At 43.7% G+C, this 22,210-nt stretch overlaps 1 protein-coding gene across 1 annotated transcript; it reads left to right on the top strand.

The window, feature by feature from the left end:
• Window positions 1-209: 209 nt before the first annotated feature.
• On the top strand, window positions 210-21,435 carry LOC115578153 (protein EFR3 homolog A-like; the record flags this gene model as incomplete). Its single annotated transcript, XM_030411004.1, has 15 exons — window positions 210-372; window positions 3,290-3,460; window positions 3,724-3,838; window positions 6,378-6,429; window positions 8,270-8,442; window positions 8,539-8,614; window positions 10,556-10,717; window positions 12,392-12,523; window positions 12,738-12,805; window positions 13,976-14,103; window positions 19,846-19,931; window positions 20,057-20,105; window positions 20,555-20,658; window positions 20,746-20,795; window positions 20,894-21,435. Coding segments are annotated over 15 exons (1,635 nt in total), but the record flags the coding sequence as incomplete, so codon positions are not given.
• Window positions 21,436-22,210: the final 775 nt, after the last annotated feature.

Below are 22,210 nucleotides of genomic sequence, written 5' to 3' on the forward strand. Positions count from 1 at the left end.
GCAGCTAATCTGGTGGTTTCAGAATCAACGCTCTACGACCTCTTCAGCTCTCTCGTGAAGATGTTTTACTCAATGTGTTTAATTCATACAAAAACTCTTTGAATTTTTCTGCCGACTCACCAAATGTTGTGATTGAGTAAAGTGAGCACAGGCGACCGACAGCGAGCTCTGTTGTTGTTCCAAACCGTGTGACTGCATCTTAAATCCTCTTTATCTCTCTGTGTGTCGTCGTCCAGGCTCAGCACTCTCACCACGTCATCCAGCAGGTTCTGAACCACCTGGACACTCACAACAAGAACACGCCGCGGGTCAGAGCCGGCATCGTCCAGGTCCTCCTGGAGACGGTGGCCATCGCTGCCAAAGGATCAGTGGGTGAGTTACGGGAGCAAGTTGTTCTGACCGCTGAAAAAGAAACAGGATGTAATTTACGTTTTGTTACCTGATTGATTCGTCCACTGAAAACTAGTCTCATGATTTCATGTATCAAAAGTTCTCTGGTTCCTCGAACGACTTTCTGTTCATATCGTTTGTTTTTGCTTAAAGTGAAACTCTCGCCAAAAACCAGCCGAGGCTTTATTTGTGATTGTATATGAGTCAAACCTTCGTGTAAAAGCATAATCACGACGAAAGAGGCACTTTTAAGATTTACCGTAGTTTTGTTTTCAGTGCTACAGACACTTTTATGATACGATACGTAACAGGCAGGAGAGTAACGGTGGACCTCCTGCCTGTCAGGTCGCACTCAGGGATCGACACTTTCTGTCTGCCATGACGGCGGCGTGCTTGAGGTGCTACTGCTAACATGAGTTGTTCAAAAGCTTCTTTTTAGTAAACTCTGTGTACACAAACAATGTTCTCAATGCTCGTGTTCATGTGTAGAGACCCTGGTGATGCTACCAGCAAAGTTTCATGTTGTGTCGAGCCTTCTTACTGTTTTAAACAGAGAGATTTTGATGCTATCGTAAAAGTGCCCGTAGCACTCCCATTGAAAATGAGTTTGACCTGAAAATGAAACTACAGTAAATCTTAAAAGTGGCCTCTTTCGTCGTAATTATGCTTTTACATGAAGGTTTGACTCATATACATTCACAAATAAAGCCTCGGTTGCTTTCTGGCGAGAGTTTCACTTTAATGGATGAAACTAGCTTCAGAACGTCACATCGCCTGACACGTAGTGATCGACATTTTAATTTATCGTGTGACCTTTTATTAACTAATCAATGAGGAGCAATGAAGCATGTATGAGTCGCTGCATGAAGTGTATTCTTTTTTAATCGCTCTTCGTAGAACTGCAAGCAGTTTGCCTTTGCACCCTGTTTGAAGAGGATAGAGAAATTAATGTATTTTCAGAAACTTTAGCTCTGAGTTGAGCTCATGCTGTTTCTTTGTGTCTAACTCTTCCCTCCTGTGTTTTACTGCCTCCGCCTGTATTTAAACAACCTTCCTGCTGGATAGGAATGATTGAGGAGACCAAACGATGCGATGTGTTATCCTTTGAAAGTGAAATCACGACTCCTCCGAATCTGTGGCTCGGTACAGTATGACAGTAGAGCAGCTTCTGCAGATTCTCCCCCGCAGACTCGGCGTTAACAAGCATCCCTCACAACCACTGTGTGCTTCCAGTCATGTGTTCAGAGCAGAGAACACAAAGCTAAAGTGTCACTAGACAATAAAAAGTGACCTAGAATAACACTAATCTGCAAAAAAAGTGTTTTTGATTTCATGTTGTGTCTTACACACTCTTCTGATCTCAGACCTGTTTCAGTCCTGCTCAGTGCAAAGATTAAAGATGAAAGTGAGAAACATGTCAAATAAAAGTGTTGGAAAATAATTAGAACTGGAATCTGAGCCGTCGGCTGGAAGGTGTTTTATTAACGCTGAAGTTTATGTTCAGGCAGCTTGAAGTTCAGTAGAAGAGAATCCTAATTTATATTCCATCAGTGTGGGTGTGAGATGCATGTTAACGCTGAACAAGGTCTCTGATCATGACAACAGATCTTATTGTATTAGAAACAAACACTGAGTGACCAGAAATACAGAAACACCTGTAGGATGTAGTTCAGTCCACGTAGAAAACACCTGAAACTATAATCGTCACCTGGATCATTACAGCGTCCAGGATGTTCAGCAGGGAGTCTGAGTGTGTGGGGGAAGTTTCTGTTCAGCTGTGATTTTGTGTCGGTGCTGTAGAGTAGATCAGTGATGTGCTGCTGAATCCAGACCCGTGTTAAAGGAACTGAGAGTCCAGTAGAGATTCATGTGTCGTGTTTCTAGATGTGCACAAAAAAACTTGAGCCTCATATAAACTGTGGAGCGATTACAGTTTATTCCTTTCTAACCTTCCTTTGTTAATTCCTTTGCACCTTCTGTTGTATCCTCCCTGTGGCTGAATAACACGGCGTCATCTGCGTACATCATGATTCCAACATCACTGCAAACAGCTGGTAGATGTTATAGGTCTGCCTGGATGTGTTTAGCGTAGCTTAGCACAAAGACTTGATGCGGGGGGAAACTGTTAGCACGACATCTTCCATCATCTCGGATTCTAACGTTGTGAACTGAAACTGAAAACAGAACGAAGAACAACGAGTCTCTTAGATGGTCGATAGATTAATCTGTTTTATTTAAAAGTATCTCTACCAGCAGTCACTGTTGTATTCTAATGTTTCTGTTCAATTGCGCAGGTTTCATATTTGTGGGTAGTGTTGTTTTGTAATCGTCTTGTTTTTAAATGCCTTCTTGTAAATGAACGAAAAGCACACAGCAGAATATGTTCCTCATAGTGGATCAAGAGTCTTTTCTCACCACTACCCTGATCTTTTTAGTTTTTTAAATGTAACGTGCTGAAGGAAGAGAGGGCGAGCGCCGAGTTTGTTGTAATCTGAGGTGTTGCTTTTTGTGCCAGAGTGAATTAAGACAGCTGGACTGGAGAGGACGTGTGAACGTGACCATCAGCACGGACACAAACCTCTTCATGGGGGCGGCGTTTTTCCATATTTAATGCCCGTTGTTCTCTGTGAGAATGGAATGAAACATGTAAAACCTTCATCAGTGGAGAATTTTAGTAAAAAACAAATGAAAGTCTCCGAGCTTTAGCATTAATTTGAGCTGTGTTGAGCGCTTCGATGATGCAAAAACATTTAAGAATGTGCTTTTATTTAGTTTGACACTCGTTAATTCCTCTCAGTTTTTTACACTTTCTCCTGGCTGGAAACCTTTCGGCCCAGAGTCGGTTTTACCTTTGCAGTGATGTGTCCTCTCTGCCGGCTGTGTGTGTGTGTGACTGCAGGTCCAACAGTGCTGGAGGTGTTCAACACTCTGCTCAAACACCTGAGGATGAGCGTGGACTTCGAGCTGGGCGAGAGCTCCAGGAGAAACTCCAGCACCAGCGTTTCATCCGGCCGCGGCGGCAAAGAGAGCGAAGAGAGAATCGTCCAGAACGCCATCATCCAAACCATCGGTATGATTCCTGTTTGCCCCCTCTGTGTTCTGGACCGGTACTCGCAGGCCCACGTCTGCTTTAAGAGCCACTGCTCGCTGTAAAGAAAACCAAACCTCAGTTTTCTGAGCTGAAATGCTCCTCGGGTGAAGCTCAAGCTGTTTGTGTGATAGTGAAGATGAAATCAGGATAAACGGAGGAGAGAATGTGCTGTTAACCTCCTACAAAGATCCAAGTCTTTGTGTCTGAGCGCTGACTCACGGGCTCACTTGTCCTCCTGCCAGGCTTTTTCGGAGGAAACCTGCCAGACTACCAGCGAGCCGAAGTCATGATGTTCATCATGGGCAAAGTGCCCGTGTACGGGACCCCCTGCCACACCTTGGACACCGTGAAGATCGGGTGAGTCACACATTCATTATCCGAGTACCCCGGAGGTCTCACATGCTGCTCCTGCAGCCAATCAGCTCACAGCTCCCAGAAGCCCATTTAGATGAATGCAGAGACGGTTTGGCTCTGAACATGTTGGCTCCACTCAGTCTGTTCTTTCACAGTGAACACAACAGAAAACTGAACCGCTCGAGCTTTGTGATGGATAACAGCTTCTGTTTTAACTGAAACTGAAGCCAAAGCTATCATATCTGCTGCTGAAGTCATTCGTCCTGAGAGAAATATCAGCACTTAAAGGGAAAAAATATATTTTCAACCCAATTGTCAGAATATTTGTTGGCAATTCGCGTTTCTGCAGCTCATGGATATGTTGAAACTTAAAGGGATATTCCGGTGTAAGTTTAATCCATGGTCTAAATCACAGTGAAACTGTGTTAGACTCCCTCTCGAGAGATCAAGTTAGCAGACCGCTAATTTACGGAGTTTTATCAACCTCAGAAACGACCGCACGACAACAATACACTGCAGTAAATGGATCCAAATATAAACCGCCACCAAAAAGCCACAAATAATGCTCAGAACAGCACCAAACTTCAGCAACAGTACAAATAGGGTCTCAGCACATAGTCCGGGGCATCTAACCTCTGCTAGCTTAGCTGGATTTCTATTGTGAAGCTAAAAACAGACTTCAACTCTCCTCCATCAGCTTCCGGGTCGGGGAAGTCCCGACGCGACGATTACCGAGTGCAGTTAGAAATGCTCAATTCCGTTCTTTTCCCTGTCCGCTCTCGATAATAACTGTTATAAACTGGCAGGTAAGACACATATGAACTTTGATTGCTTTTCCATGGAGTCATAATCAGACATTTTCATCCATGAGCCGCGGAACTCTACTGCACTCGGTAATCGACTCGTCGGGACTTCCCGTCAACAGGAAGCTGCTGCAGAAGAGTGGTAAATTTAGTCAGCTTTTCAGTAGAAATCCAGCTAAGCTAGCGGAGGTTAGATGCCCCGGACTATGTGCTGAGACCCTATTTGTACTGTTGCTGAAGTTTGGTGCTGTTCTGAGCATTATTTGTGGCTTTTTGGTGGCGGTTTATATTTGGATCCATTTACTGCAGTGTATTGTTGTCGTGCGGTTGTTTCTGAGGTTGATAAAACTCCGTAAATTAGCGGTCTGCTAACTTGATCTCTCCAGAGGGAGTCTAACACAGTTTCACGGTGATTTAGACCATGGATTAAACTTACACCGGAATATCCCTTTAATGCCTGACAAAGGTACAGTGAGATTCTGGTGTTCTACAGTTGATTTCAGGAGGCGGTTTGCAAACAAGTCACAGGAAACGGCATTTCTTATAACATTAGACTCACAGTACATGCTGGCTGCAGTGTTAGGAGAATGAAACACACACACTCTTTTTTTAATCCAAAGTGAATTGTGTCTTAATCTGTCCTCACTTCACCTCCCGGACGCCCCGCGGTGAGTTCAGCTCCCGGGTCACTGAGACGATGGCCGGTCGTCTCCTCCCCTGAAAAAAAGACAGAAAGAAAAACAAGCTAATCCCTCCGGCCTCAAGAGTGCAAGAACAGATAATCCCAAATCAAACGAACACTGTCCTCCTCCTCCTCCTCGCAGACCAGGAGGCTCACTCTCTCTCCTCCTCATTTCGGGTAATTGCCGGAGGAGAGAAGTCGGACTCTGAGGCTCGTCGGTGTGACGGTGCTGCACTCTCATTACAGCCTTTTTCCTCCAACACAGATCTGATAACAGTCTTTTACTTCACGATGAATGCGTGCTCATCATTTGTGTGACTGCAGCGGGTACGACGGAGGAACTGACTCCAATCACTGCACGAGTTTCTTCTTACGTGCGGTACAAAACTTAGTAAAGTGACGTCAGAGATATTTCTGCATCACCGTCTCAGTAATTCCATCCGTCATGATGATTTATTGACTTCCAAAGCCTTTTAGCTGAAGCTAGGACAGACTTAATAGTTAATCAACCACATGAGTTATTGTGTGTTTATGGGTGGAATAATAGTGAAAATTAAATATTTCCCTTTTAGCTGGGGACCACCTGGAACATCCTCAGGGCCCCTGCAGGTCCACGGGCCCCACTTTGCCCTAAAAGAGTAGAATGGTTTGAAGGGACAGACGGACATTTTTTCACTTGCGATGTGAAGACGAAGATGAAAAGATAGAATACAAACCGTGAAGAACACTTTGAGCTTTTATATCTGTCACTCTGAAGAATGATCAGATCACAGAACACTTGATAGTGTGACGATCAGTTCATCCTCCGTCAGGTAAACGATTCTCTCCCTGCAGCCGGGTTTGTTCGGTCCAGCAGGGCAGAACGTTCACGTACAGAGAATATACGATGACTGCTATTCAGAGATTTGTCCTGCAGCTGTCCTACATGCTGATGAACCTGTACGAGAGATTAAATCAGAAATGTTTGTCGAGTAGAAATTTTGGACACAAAAACGGAGAGAGATGTCGTGTCGAGTCGGTTCTGACAGAATATCTGATGTCCCGTTTGATCACTCAGGCATCAGGGTACCAAGCGGATCCAGACCATGCTGCTCAGCTCTCTCATCATGGTGAGTCCTTCTCTTTTCTACATCCACAGGATACAGCAGGTTACCTGCATCAGACGGGAGCAGAGTGATGATGATGAGTTCGTTCATGAGATATGAAAGATGAAGATGATTCTGGTTCTGAAAGGTTAAATCGATTAGTTCAAAATGACGTCCTCGAGTGTTCAAGTGTCTTGTTTTTCCACAAACCGAAGAGATTCAGTTTACAGTCAGAAGAAACAAACCAGAATGTGTTCACATTTCATTAAGAAGCCGGGATCAGAGAATTATTACAAAAGACTCAAACGATTAATCGATTGTCAGAATAGCTCGCCTGTGGTGAAATAGTTGACAACTAATCTGTAAAAGTAAAAAAGAAGATGAAGAGATGTCACGCAGAAATACAGCAATAGACACGACTGACAAAGACCTGCCAAATGTATAAAACTAAATCATTTAAATTAATTCAGCAGGGACAACAGACTAAAATAAAGATATAAATTATTCAGGTGCTTTATTGGAACTCATTTTTATCGTCCAAAATGTGTTTTTGAAAAGTCTGTTTTGTGTCGTTTTCTCCACTCTGATAAAACTTTACATTTATTACATTTTGGTAATTTTAGAGTTAAAACTTGAAGACGTTTCCCTCTCTCTTCTGTGAGAGTCCTTCATTCCACTGAGCTGAGGAGGCACAGGTGGCACCAACACACACACACACACACCACACACACACACTCACACTCACACACACACACACACACACACACACTCACACACACACACACACACACACACACACACACTCATCTGAAGCATCCTCGTGCACAGCGGTCTTCCGTGCACGCCCTCAGAGCGATTTGAATACAGCGTCCGTCTGTCCTCATCTCCCCTCCTCGCCACCACCTGGCTTCTCAGTGCAGCTGGAGGAGAGGTGAAAGGTCAAAATATTTATAACGCCGTGCAGCTGCAGATGGGGCTGTGTGTGTGTGCGTGTGTGTGTGTGTGTGTGTGTGTGTGTGTGTGAGATCTCCAGTGACACTGCACACTGTGAGGGCAGATGTTGGAGGGTGAAGGCGGAGGCTGAATCACTGGCTGGTTCCGGTCTCTTGGTCTGTGAGGTGTGAACACAACTGGAGGTGATGAACATGAGAGAGAGAGAGAGAAAGAGAAAGAGAGAGAACAGACAGTAAGAGCTTCACCACAACAACACAACAACACAACACAACAGGAGCTGGAAGTGTAGCAGTCTACATGCATCCAGCCTCCTGATGCTCGTGTCCTCGTACTGTAACACATCTGGTTTTATCTCCATCATGAGGAACTCAAAACCTCTAAAATCCAGTCTGAACTTGGATCATGTCCCTCAGGCTGGCATCAAATCTTGCATTCATTGCTGGTTGGATTGTTGGATACTTAAGTGCAACAACAGCAGGCTGCATCTCATCATATGATGGTGAAACCAGGCAGAAGAAGCAGCAGACGAGCTCCAGTCACTGCGATCTGCTGCTCTGGGGAACAATTGCTTTAAAGTTGTTGTTTTATCGCTGAGACGTATGAAAGGTGGGTTATGTTTTGGGGCCTATTTTAGCATTCATACAACATAAGCTCAGATATAAGTTCCATCTTATACCCCCTGTTGTTCACACAGATAATAAATCATCAGATCAGAGTCACGTAGGGGAGGAAAGGTCGACATCTGGACACTTTGTGCTGCTTGTGAACGTAACCTTTAAGCTCTGTGGAGAGGTGTTTCTCAGAGAGCCTCCCTGTGGATTAATCGCATCACACTGTGGTAATTCTGCTCACACCTTCCCCCCCCCTTTCTCCCCCATCTCTCTCTCTCTCTCTCTCGCCTTTACCTCAGGTAACCTCAGGCTTCAAGTCTAAGTCCATGGCAGCTGCTCTGCCTCCTCCCTTCCTGGATCCGCTCTTCTCCATCTCTCTGATGGAGGACAGCGAGCTGAGGCAGCTGGTGCTGGAGATCCTGCACAACATCATCGACCGCCACGACAACCGCGCCAAACTACGCGGCATCAGGTACAGACAACATGTGACACTGTGTATAGACACTTTATTTTGAAAAACAAAAATGTCTCCCATTAAGAGCTGGTGTTGTTTCTGCTTCTGTTGCAGAATTATTCCTAACGTCGCCGCGCTGAAGATTAAAAGAGAGAAAATTTCCAAACAAGACGTTGCATTCATGAAGAAGGTAAAGAGTCACTTCACCAGTTCACTCACCTAAAAGTCCTCTTTCCATCATCCAACCCAAATATATCTTGAGTACAACCATCACTGTTACCCAGTAAACATTCTTTCAAGATGGCAGCAGCTGTGGTCAGGCTCAAAAATAATGGATTCTGGTGCTGACAAACGTCTAGTGTTGGAAAAATAAGACATCCAGAAAACTTTTCAAACCAGGATAATCCTAAATCTGGTTGTTTGCATGCATCATTCACAAGCAGCTGAAGCAGGTGTGGTAGCTTCATTTCAAACAATTTGATATTAATAATTCTTATTGAAGGAAACAAAATAAAAGGTTGAGCCACTAAAATAAGAAAAATAGACGCTGACATTCACAAAACAATCAAATAAAACAGATTGAATCAGAAACACGTCATCGAATCTTCACTCAGAACCTCCCGTTCAGAGAGGATTCAGAGCGCGTTGACCCTGACGGAGACGTCCGGTCCCCATCAGCCCGTGACATTTCCAAACCGGGCCCACAGTTAACGCCGCTCACCTGTGAATCACACCTGAGCTGTAACCTTTACCCACACGTCAAACAGCTGAAAGAACATCCACAGGGCTGGAAATGTCCCTGGATGTTACCTCCGCTCACTTTACCCACATCATCATCATCATCAGCGTTCAGAGCGGCTCCACCCTCGCTCTCTGTCAGAGGTCATTAATGGTATCTAATCGTATTCATTAGCTGTGAATAGAAGTCGTCGGCCTTCACTTTCCATTAGGCTGCATCATGCATATGAATACATCAGTGACAGCATGTTTTATTTATTTTATAAAGACCAAGTCTGCAGGAGGAGGCCTCTGACACGCAGTTATTTTTAGTTAATTAATGGAATTAATCTGCTCAGTCGACGACGCCGGAGCATTTTCATTTGCATTTACTGGCACGGTAACATTTACATTTTTATCATGGTGAGTGGAGCTAACACTGCTCAGGATGCTTTAAGTTATTCAGTACAGGGTTCAAGTGTTAAAGTGGAACTTACCTTCAATTTGTCACCTGTTGCTTAAACTTCCAGGAGAAAGTCTGAGTGCAGGAGGACAAACTCTCCCATGATCCCGTGCTGTTTGTGTTTTTTGTTTTTCTGCTTTTATATTTCGGTCTATAAAATGTCAGAAGATTGTCTGAGAAAAAAATTACTATCATCATTTCCTGAAAGTGCCTAGTTTAATCATCTTGTTTGTACGACCAACCGTCCAAAAACCCCAAATATATTCAGTTTATCATCACAAGCAAACAAAGACGAACACTAACTGAGAGGCTACAGTGACAGTTACATCGACCTGATGCCATAAATACTCAGTGGAGCAACAGAACAAATAGTTATACCTGGCTTGATTGCTAGAAACAAGGAGGAGGATCTTTGTTGACAGTAACAAAGAGCAGGATCCACCTTTGTGTACCTGCTGCCTGATCACCTGAGCTCAGATATGTGGCAGACTTTACAGTCAGATCCTACGTGGCGACTTGAGGCAAGAAGGAAAAACTGACGACCACCAGGTGAGAAGGTGAGAACAGGTGTTGAAGAAAGCTGCCAGAGAGACTCAACATGTGGTGAAGGTGATGGAGGAACATATGGCGTGGCCTCGTGGCCTCGTGGCCTCGTGGCCTCGTGGCCTCGTGGCCTCGTGGCCAGCGAGGTCCTCACCTCCAACTCCTGCAGGGATTCTTCTGGGTGTTGTTCAAAGCCTCATTACTCGATGTCGAGGTCGGGAGGTCAGAGTAGCTGAGGAGAGGAAGAGAAAGGATTGGAAATCAGGTTTTGGACGCGTTAGAAAGACTCACAATTTATCCCACGATCACTTGTCTGTTCCTATTTCTTTGCGCTGCTTTACACTCCTCTGTCCTCTGCTTTGAGTTTTTCCCAGCTTGTTTTGTGATTCCTGTGTCTTCCATCTCCAGCACGGCCAGCAGCTGTACCGTCACATCTATCTGGGCTGTAAAGAGGAAGATAACGTCCATAAAAACTTTGAGCTGCTCTTCACCACCCTGGCCATCCTGACCATCGAGCTGGCCAACGAGGAAGTGGTCATCGACCTCATTCGCCTTGCCATCGCTCTGCAGGTAACCTCGCTCTGTAGGCATTTTATTATAAATGGTATAATATGCACATAGGAAGCTGCAGGTTTGGGATCTTGCTTGTTCCAATCAGAAATGTTAAAGTTTAGTATTGCTGAAACACTTTGTACTCAGTGTGAGTTGTTTCTGCCTCCTGGAAATGTATTTAAGTAATCGGCAGCTAATTATTGACGGTTTATTGGGGGACGGAGCAGATGAGATGTGATTTTCAGTGAATTCTTCGGTCTTTACTGGTAATTTAAGGAAGTAGAATCTTTGTGATCATATAATCATACAACGTGCAACGAAGTGACACTGATAGTCTGCATTTAACCCAACTCCAGATGTTAGACAGCACCTCTGGTCCAAGGTACTTCCTGGAGAATCTGCATGTTTTGATGGCAGGGGAGGAGCTGCTAACCTCTGCACCAGCATGCACTGGGGGTTATTACCGCCTACATACCGTGACATTTTCAGACCTGCAGAGTGAAATGTACCACGATGTATTTTGGGAACTCAAGTGCTCCTTGAAACTTTTGGGATTTTCACCTGAGAACAGCTCGATTCGTGTCACGCTGAACGAGAGCTGTAAACTCCAGCTCTTAGATTAATGTAGTGCGGTAAAAACAGCCTCTTCACGGCTCGACATCGGCGTTCTCTCCGGTGCTCAATCCTCAAGTGTCCTCGAGCAGACGTGATGACGGTGCGTTCATGGTGTTGGGCTGATGAGTCGCTGTGCCGTCAGCCTTAATGTCATTAGACCGGAGACCACACACCGGTCCAATAAAACCTCCTGCATGTGAGACGGAAGAGAGGTGTGAAAGGACTCTGCACGCACACACACACACACACACACACACACACACACACACACACACACACTCCAGCTGCTTGTTTGTGTATCACGCTGAGAACTTATCATCCAGAAATGTCACAGCGTTGTAGACAAGATGCAAACATACACTCGAATACACACAACAGTCGTGGTTCCATGTCCAGAGTCTTATAGAATCACACACACACACACACAAACACACACACACACACACAACACACACACACACACACACACACACACACACACACCTGTCCTTTATAATTTCCCTGCAGTGTCAGTAAACAAACGGGGTTTTGAGAGTCGCTCTGGATCACAGTTTGATCGTGTTCCCACGCTGTCAGTTCAAAGGTCGTCGTCACGGTAACAGCTCTGAGGCGACAGAGCCAAAATGGAGGGCAGAACACGATGATAATACGTCATTCGTGAATTCCAATCATGATGAGAAATAATGAGTTGTTAATGTGCTCCCACATTTAAAAATGTCTAATCCACGATTTCTTCTTCTCGGGCAGAAAACTGATTATTTTCATAATCAGTTGATCTGCAAATTATTTTTTCTGGATTAATCATTCAACGATGAATTGCCCAAAACTTGTGAAAAGTACTAATTAAAACTTCCCAGAGTCCAATGTGACCTCTTTGAATAGGTTTTTTTTTTGTCCAGTCAGAAGTCGAGCTGCTGCGATCGTTCAGTTTATAAAGACACGTCACAGAGAGAAGATCAGAGACTGACCAGCATTTCTCACCATATTTATCTTTAGAAAGCTGCTGATTGTTTTTCTGCTGACTGACCAGATGATGATGATGTCATGTGTGTGTTAATGTGTGTCTGGTTTGTACAGGACATGGCTCTGGCTAATGAAGAGAGCATGCCGATGTTCATTCGCTGTGGCATCAATGCGTTGGTGGCGGCGTACCTCAACTTCCTGAGCCAGATGATCGCAAACCCTCCCTTCTGTCAGCACGTCAGCAAGGTGCGTCCATCACACATCCTCACCTCACTGTTGTTACTAAATATCATCAGTTCCACTTTGAAGCTTCACCATACCTGATCTCTTGATGGATGTTAGAAAATGTTCCTGTTTTGCAACTTGTTGATTAATATGCTGATGACACTCTGTTGTTTTTGGATGTTAAACTTCGAAATGGTTCATTATCGACAGTTTGCTGCTTCTGTTCTGTCTCCAGGTGATTGAGCTGAGGAACATGGACGCTCCGTACCTCCTTCCAGAACACATCTTCAGAGACAAGTGTCCGTAAGTGTCCACAGCTGAGCGGATCGGAGGTCTGGTTTTATAAACAACTCTAGGAAAAGGAAAAAGTTGCTGCCATGTTGTGTCCTTGAGTTCTCAGCTGGACTGAATCAGGATTTCCTCCACAGCACGTCCCTCACGTCCAAATCACTTCTAGATCCAAAAACAAAGATGGTGATGGTTGTGATGCCAGAACAGTATCCAGCAAACTAAATAGTGACATCTCGACGGGTTTACGCTTGCTTCAGATCTAAATCTACAAGACGTAAACCCTCTTAAACTTCCCTCAGATTCTAAAAGCGTCAGTTTTGTGGATATTTCATGTATAAATTGCAGTTTAATTGATTGTTGCAGAGGAAATTCCAGACGGGAAGCTCATTATTCCAATCATTGACAAGCTGAGATCAGAGTCACTCTGTAGTCCTGATGTCTGCCTGTAAAAGACTTTTGGGTAAATGTGCAGCTCGTCTGAGAAAAAGTGTTGGGAGATTTTACCAACAACCCACAAATCTGGTGAAAACATGAGAGCTTCAAGCCAAAGACGTGATACAAATGTAGAGGATGTTGAAAACATTTCACTAAACCCTGAAATCTTTTTTTGGTTTGTTTTTTAAACGAGATGTTTTCAACAGCATCCTCTTTAAAATTCACTTACAAATATTCCTACCAGGCAGTTTCTTTGTACCAGAACATCTGTACGACTTTTAACCAGTGAGCAGCAGTCGGAGCTTTCCTCGTTACCAAAGAGGAAAGATAAGAAAGCCTCCAAACACAAATCAAACCAAAGAAGAAGGATAAGAAAGCCTCCAGTAAACCTCCAGTGTTCAATGTCCTGGAAACACAAATCAAACCAAAGAGGAGGAAACTCCACAGCCGAGTGAAACACATCCGGCAGTCACTCTCAGCTTTACCTCCAGCTCAAAAACCACCAGGCATCAGCTGATAAAACCTGATTATAAGATTATAAGAACCAGGATCTATTTCTGATTCTAAATCCCTCTTCAGCCTCTGCAGTGAAAGATGCAGAGGTTTTAAGAACTAAATTTGGACGTGAGTGCTTCAGAGCTTCTCGGCGGCTGTATTCTGCCTCGTTTAGATTATCTACACACCCCGAATGTTTATCTGCTCAGCTTCATGTGTGACATTTCTCTAACATCGTCTTCTTCTTCCCAGAATCCCTGAATCTCTGGACAAGGAGGACAGACAGCTGTACTTCCAGACGGCCGACATGGCCGAGTGTCTGGCCGGACCCGGATACAACGCAGAGAGACTCTCCATCCCGTACGTTCCCCAGGTCACAGGTACGACCGGCCACGTCACACTCACGCAAACTACACACAGATAAACAGTCACTGGGTTTTTGGGGATATTTTGCATTTTAAAGGGATATTCCGGTGTAAATTTAATCCATGATTTAAATCACAGTGAAACTGTGTTAGACTCCCTCTCGAGAGATCAAGTTAGCAGACCGCTAATTTACGGAGTTTTATCAACCTCAGAAACGACCGCACGACAACAATAAACTGCAGTAAATGGATCCAAATATAAACCGCCACCAAAAAGCCACAAATAATGCTCAGAACAGCACCAAACTTCAGCAACAGTACAAATAGGGTCTCAGCACATAGTCCGGGGCATCTAACCTCCGCTAGCTTAGCTGGATTTCTACTGAAAAGCTGACTAAATTTACCACTCTTCTGCAGCAGCTTCCTGTTGACGGGAAGTCCCGACGAGTCGATTACCGAGTGCAGTAGAGTTCCGCGGCTCATGGATGAAAATGTATGATTATGACTCCATGGAAAAGCAATCAAAGTTCATATGTGTCTTACCTGCCAGTTTATAACAGTTATTATCGAGAGCGGACAGGGAAAAGAACGGAATTGAGCATTTCTAACCGCACTCGGTAATCGTCGCGTCGGGACTTCCCCGACCCGGAAGCTGATGGAGGAGAGTTGAAATCTGTTTTTAGCTTCCCAATAGAAATCCAGCTAAGCTAGCGGAGGTTAGATGCCCCGGACTATGTGCTGAGACCCTATTTGTACTGTTGCTGAAGTTTGGTGCTGTTCTGAGCATTATTTGTGGCTTTTTGGTGGCGGTTTATATTTGGATCCATTTACTGCAGTGTATTGTTGTCGTGCGGTCGTTTCTGAGGTTGATAAAACTCCGTAAAGTTTTAATAACCACATCGCCAGTGTAGCTTTCTTTAAACATCTCACAGAATGTGATGATGAGGCAGAAAAACAAACTGTATTTGTTAAAAAGAACTGTTGCCATGTTACATACAGTATCTGCAAAACATGGATATGCTCAGATTTGTACAAATCAACATTTCTACAAGACGTGTCATATTATGTCATTAGAGGAAGTGGACTGTGGTGGTGTGACAGCCAGGCAAACAAGCCAGAGACCACTGTTGGAGATGTGTTTAAGTTAAAACATCTTTCCCAAACTATAGCTATATAATTGTTTTGCTTCGACCTGACCAGAGATTAAGCACATCGCTCTCGTAACATAGAATACATTTAATCAAAGTTTCAACATGTCTGTGCTGTGCAGCTTTTATACTCTGCCAACATTTCTCTGCTGATTTGGTTTCCTCGGTACAATTCTGTCTTTTGTTTGTCTGACTTATCTTTACACACATATCTTTACACAGCCTTGAAAAGTCTGGGCTTTGAATATTCCAACATAATGTTCTTTTAATGAGACATTAAGTAGCTGATGAACCTGAATGCTGCTGTCGGACTGAAGTAAACATGTTTTCAGCCAACTGAAGTGAAGGATGAAGAGGATATTGAAAAAGAGTTGCTCTCTTCCAGTCTTATTCTACAACGAGTAGTTCAGTTTATTACACTGAAGGTAATCACAGTCCTCAGTGCCTCTCTGGAAATACATAATTATATTTCACATTAGAACAAGATGCTTGATTTTATGAACAAATATATATTGTGGCTTCTTCAGTAACGACTCACTTTCTTTAGTTATTTAAATTCCAGCCCTGGTGGTTAACTTGAAGTCTGTTCCAACCTGAGGCAAAGAGGATGTTATTTCTTTCTTTGCCCTCATTCCAATAAAATGATCCGATGAGAGAGTTATGAAAACATCCCGAGTGGATTTTATCCAAATGAAACAGGAAACGGGTTCAGATTTCTCTTTGGTCTAACAGACGGTCTGCTTGTGTTTCCTTCCCTCTGCCACGCTTCCGTCTAACATCAGTGCTTTACACAGTAGGAAAAATCCTCCACAGGTGCAAGCAGTCGTCACGAGGTAACCAGCCGGAGTAGATCTGTAGATTACACCTGTAGACTCCTGCAGGTAGTTTAACCAGAAACACTGAACACAAACTGTTTCATGGAGCGTTTACAAAAGATTTCATGCTTCTTTGAGGAGCCTCGTGGTGAAAGAGTTTGACTTATATTAGATATTAAATATATTAGATATACGTGGTTTTCTTTCATGCACATATCAGATCTACTAGTAGCTAATTTGTAAGTTGCAATAAACATCTTCAGTCCTGTGTAATCATGTTTGAGCCCAATCCAAAGTTTTAAACATGAAAACATTTATGCAGTAATTAAAAATTCCCTTCAAACTATTTTGAATAATACTATAAAACACGACTTTGATTAATAACAGGGTTTGTGAAATCCTTGAAAGTGCTTGAATTTCAATGTTGTGTTTTCAAGGTCTGAAAAGTGCTTGGATTTTAGTTTAAGTGCTTGACATTATAACTCTGTGTCTTTCACAAAATTGGGATCAGACTGGATAATTAATTTCTGATAATACAATGTACATAATTGTGATAAAAAGTGAAGAATAAAATCATGAGTATATATATTCCTGTAGATACGTACTTTACCCCAGCAATAAGGTGCTGGAAAATCTTGAAAATGACCCTTAAAAGTGCTTGAATTTGACCTTGAAAAATGTGTACGAACCCTGAATAAGTCAAAAAGTTAAACAGCCTGATTCAACCTCAGATTACTGAAAAGAAAACTAGTTTAAATTTGACACTTTGGCTCCGATGCAACATCCTTTTACCAAACACATCCAGTGGAAAGGAAATACTCGAGTAAAGTTACTCAAAATGTTACTTGAGTTAATTCTACTAATTCTAATTCTGGTTAAATTCCATCAGTCGTCACAGTGAGGCCAAACATTAAAGTGTGAGTGGAGTTCAGACTGCAGCTCTGTAATATCAGCTGTACTGAGTTCCCGGGTGTTCAGGAGACGTAGAGACGATGCTGCTGTTCTGCGAGACGTTGTGGATGTGATGACACATCGTTTCCCCACTGAGCTATGAAGGAGTAGAACCCACAACCCTGCAGTTTAGATCCAGTCACGTACAAACACCCCGAGATTATCTCCCAGTCTTTAGATGGAGGCTTTTAGCTGTGTGGTGTTTCCTGTGAGTGGCTGTAGAGACGTCACGGCGTCCACAGAGAGAACGGTTTGATCATGTTTTCATCTGTTTTGCTTGCATTGCATTTGGAAATGTTGCGGTGAGTACTCGTACAACATCTGGATAACCTAGACTGTAGATATTGTAGCAGCTTGTGTTTATTGCTGTGCATCCTGCTGCTGGTCCAGGAACGTGTTTTTTTACTTTGTGTCGAGCTTCATTTTTGCACTTTTGTTCTGTCTGAGCTTGTCTGGTGAAAATGGCTGCTGTAGTTCAATGTGGGGATTGATGAGAACCTGAAGAAGTCCAGCTTGCTAAAAAAATAATCGATTGGCTGCATCGTCACAAGAAAAGTTTGCCTCGTGTGTCATCAGCGTACCAGAGAAGCCAACAGGTCCAGCTGCAGTTCTGGGATCCTGCTTTTTAGCTCCTGTGTGTTTCTCTAATCGGATGATCCAAGATATGGTGAGATTTAGCAAGACGGTTGATAACAACTCAGTCTGCTCACTGTAATCGTCTTAAATGCAGTCGTGTTCTGCCCGTTAGCTCAGATAGCTTCCTGCTAAACAAACTTCTATATTTGTTTAGTTTCAGTCAAAGCGTCGTCTGTCAGCTTCATTAACTCTGCAGTATAGCTTAGCATCATCAGTGTAAAAATATAAAAATATCAATAATAATAAATACAGGTATTATTTAAGCTGTGTTGACGGCTTACCCAACATAAACTGTTGGTTGTTATCAGCCACTCGCATTATTTTTATATTGTTTTATATTGTTTGTCACGTTTAAAACACCTTTAAAACACCTTTAAAACTTTGAATAATAAAGTCGTTTTTTGGTAAAATACTGCCAGGAAGGATAAAATGAAGGTCCCAGAACTGCGTCCATGAACCTCGAGCCTGAATCTGCAGGTTCATACGTGGACAAACAGGGAACAGGAGAGAGCAGCAGATTAAATACCTTCAGACTTCATCCAGAAGACATTAAAACGTGTCTGAATTTGACACAGGAGTGAGACATCTCGCTTCCTTCTCATCTGTCCTGAGAGTTGCTCATGTGCAGCACTCATCATGACGACGTTCAGCTTCAGTCTCTGTCTAACTCAAAGACTGGACGATGATCAGGCCGCTTTAACAGACACGGATGAAAAGTGTTTCATCTTCAACACGCGTCACAGAAGCTGCAGCAGTTTTTTTTACCGTCTCTGATCCGCCTGCTGGTTTGTTCTGTCAGTGATGTTAATCAGAGATAATCCTGTTAAAGTTCTGTACTGTAGAGTCAACGCTACAACCTGAATCCAAACTCACAGCTCTCTGTCGGATCCATCGCTCTCCTCATCAGAGCCTCGAGGCGGCTGCTGACTCACACCTGTTCAAAGTGCACAACAAAGGTCGCTGTGACTCATGCAAACAGCGATTACAACGCGCTGCTGTTCTCTGTTTTCACGCCTCATCTGATGCGGCACTTTTCTGACCCCTATCAGACGTCCTTGACTCTGCGCTGTGCCTCCACTCGACGGAGTCGCTGTACTTCTGCGGTTCTCATTTTTACCAGTGCAGCGTGAATGAATGCTGAAGTGCTGCAGGCGCCGGTGTTACGACAGGCCCTCCTGGGGGGCACCGAGTACCTGAGGAGTTTATCGCTCTGCAGGATCAGATGGATTTGTTCCTCGCTGGAAGAAACTAGAGCATCAAAACAGAATCAATCTGCGGTGGGTGGATAATGGAGTCCGCTGTTAGGGAGCAGAGCAGGCGCCGCTGTTATCAAGTGGCCTGTTATCAAATAGTTTTTTTTAGCCTGCAGAGGACAATGGCTCCACATCCAAGTTCAATATCTCTGAATATGAACACTTAGCACGTGTTTTTCGAGGGAAAGATTCAGGTACCTGCCAAAACAAAGACCTCAGAATACTCCTGCCTCATTCTGCTCACTTATTTTCTTATTTACACAAACTATGTGCATTTAAAATAGTCTAAAACGAGTGCTGAGGTGAACAAACAGCCTATTCAAAGAGCAGAGTGGGTCTCCCGTCCACGCGATCACTCATTGGTCGTTGCAGGCTCTAGGGCGGGCGTACGAGGTCACACCTGGTCAAATAAGGTGTCAATCAAACGGCTGCCATCCGGAGATCTCCGATGTGGAGGGAAAATTACATCTGCGCTTTTTTTATTTGTAGATAAAAGCATGAAAAAGCTTCTGCAATGTTTTTTTTTTTTGTCGTTTAATTTCTATGTTTGCATGAAATACTGTTTTGGACCAAAAAAGAAAGAAGTAGACAACAATTCGTGTTTTCAGCAGCAGGATAATAAATCCATATTTGTCTCCTTTTTCTTCTGACTGAAACGTTTATGTTGACTGCTTGTCAGAGTCACATAGGAACCAAAAATAAGTAGACGGAATAAATATTTTTCATGTGCTTTGAAAAACAACTTGTCTGTTGTGACATGTAAATAAACACGGCTGCTCTTAAACGCAGCGCACAGCTCAGACAGATGATACGTACGCTGCAGAAAACAGCAATAACAAACATTTACAAAACATTTCTGTCTTCCTATGTAGAGACGTGCTTGTGTGCATTCATTGTTTACCCAGCATGCATCAGGATATAAAACCCCCGGTTGAACTGTCTCTCGTCCTGCAGATGAAGACCGTCTGACCAGGAGGAGGAGTCTCGTGGACACAATCTCCCTCCAGGTGGACATCATGTCCAACAGCCTTCCAGACAAGGTGAGTGCCGACAGGTTCGCCGCTCACAGGTCGCAGTGATCGAGTCTCTGGCTGCTGATCGATCAGCTGGTTGTCGTCATGTTTTGGGGGAAATCTTTGATCCGTCTCTGTCTCTCTGTCTGCAGTCGCAGCTGGCTGAGGAGATCACGTTCGAGACCCTGAAGAAAGCCATCGGTGAGAACAAAGAGAAGTTTCTGAGACTTTTACTCGCCTCGCTGCTCTGCGGACTCTCCGGAGCGTCTCCTTGAATACAAATGACACACAACGATTTGGCTTTTTGTCTCCGTCGTCCTTCAGGCCGGTGCTTCTCTGACGAGGAGCCAAGTTGTTGGCAGTAATGTCCCGTGAATTAGAAAAGGTTTACTGACCGTCGTGACACGGCTGTCACAATCATAATGATGTTAAAATCCGTTACAGCTGAAGTCCAGCTCACCTGTGGCTCCAGGATCTGATCGGTTTGACATCTCCAAATATATTCTGACTGTTCTGCTCGTGAGAGAAAAACTTAAATCTGACATGAGCTGAAAGTCTCTTTGACTGCTGAATGTAAGCTCAGTATTGTTGTCGTCATAAAATAAGTTTAAAGTCACATAATAAGACTCCTGACTGTCCTCTGGGTTCAGATACGACGGGTCTGGAGGAGCAGGAGAGGGAGAAGAGGCGTCAGGTGATGGAGAAGTTCCAGAAAGCTCCATTTGAGGAGATCGCCGCCCACTGCGAGTCCAAGGTACGAAATAAAACTACAAGAGAAGATAAAAACAGTGAAGTTGTTTTAAAAAAGGATGAACTGCGACTGAATCTTGTTTTTCTCCAGGCGAACATGCTGCACGACCGACTGGCACAAATCTTTGAACTAACAATCAGGTGAGTCGTTATTCTTCTTTTGTGATCACATTTATTTTTTTTAATAACCATCGAAAAAACAAACGTTAAGCTGCTCCGTCACCGTCCTCCTCCTGCAGGCCTCCACCCAGCCCGTCCGGAGTGGTTTCCATCTCAGCGGGTCACACTCAGCACCAGTCCGTCCCCGTCTACGAGATGAAGTTTCCAGACTTGTGTGTCTACTGATCACACACACACACACACACACACACACACAGCTGCAATAGCTGAAACACAAAATGCAAAATTTAAAGATGCTGAGAAAGAACAACACGAGTACAATCTGCTCTTAGCACAAAGACGTCGGGGAAGCTGCCACAAACAAAATCATCTTTAATTTGATGTAAAAGGAAAATTCACTGGTTCAAAAACAAAAAAACCTTCTTAATCACACTCCAAATGTAGTTTCTGATTTGGCGTGAGAGCCTCAGAAGTGACACAGTTCCTCTGGATGCGTCTTTGTCTGTTCTCTTTAAATCCTCTGATCCTAAACGAAGCTTAAAGAAGCCGACCGCTCTCATTAAACTGATCCGCTGCACTTTGATGCCTGACTCACATCTCTAAAACCGAACCGAGTCACTGAGAACTAACAAAAAAAAAATAAAAAAACCCATGAACATTTTTTCACTCTTGAGATTTCAGAGTGTTCATTATGAATCCGTTGTTTCTTCCCAGCATGCCTTCTGATCTCAGCCTCTCATCCGTGGTGTCGCCAAAGCTTCACATCTTGTACAGACGCTGTAGTCGAAAACTAAACTCTCCTTTAGAACAGATGAAAACTCAACACCTGAAGCTGGTTTTAAGCTCTAACACTCTTCATAGCTTCTGCCTATTAACACCTGTCTGTTGTCATGGTGACCAGTAGACGTGTAGGAGTGTGTTAGCCGTCAGCTCTAACAGCTGGATTCACTTCAGCGCTGGTAGAAGGCGGATTAGTTTCAGGCTCGCTGCAGCACGGCTCGTCGGTCTGATCCTTACCGATCAATCTTTACAACCTTTTGCTGTTTTTTAGGTAAACGAGCATCAGAAAATAACTTTCGACAACCGGATGAGTTTCACATGGAGGAGTAAGATGAGAGCAATACTTTAGATTTTAAAAGGCCGGTCCAGAATCTCACGAGACAATGCTGAGGGGAAACTGCTCGCTCGTGGTTGGTGATGTGTTTGTTTCAGGGGTTTTTAAAGGATTTGTACATTTCACTTTCATAATTGTGTCGTAACGGCGGGTCGGTCCAGGACTTCTGCTGACTCGCAGTACAAACGCCACCAGAGAGGCATGAAGACAAAGATTTTCCATCTCCAAATTTATTTATTTTTTTGGAAAAGTTTCCTTTCCTCTCTCGCTCTCCTCTGTGCAGGTGATCAGCAACAACAAAACGTATTAAAACTCAATAACA

This window comes from Sparus aurata, unplaced genomic scaffold, assembly GCF_900880675.1.
Source record: "Sparus aurata unplaced genomic scaffold, fSpaAur1.1, whole genome shotgun sequence".
Taxonomy (NCBI): Eukaryota; Metazoa; Chordata; class Actinopteri; order Spariformes; family Sparidae; genus Sparus; species Sparus aurata.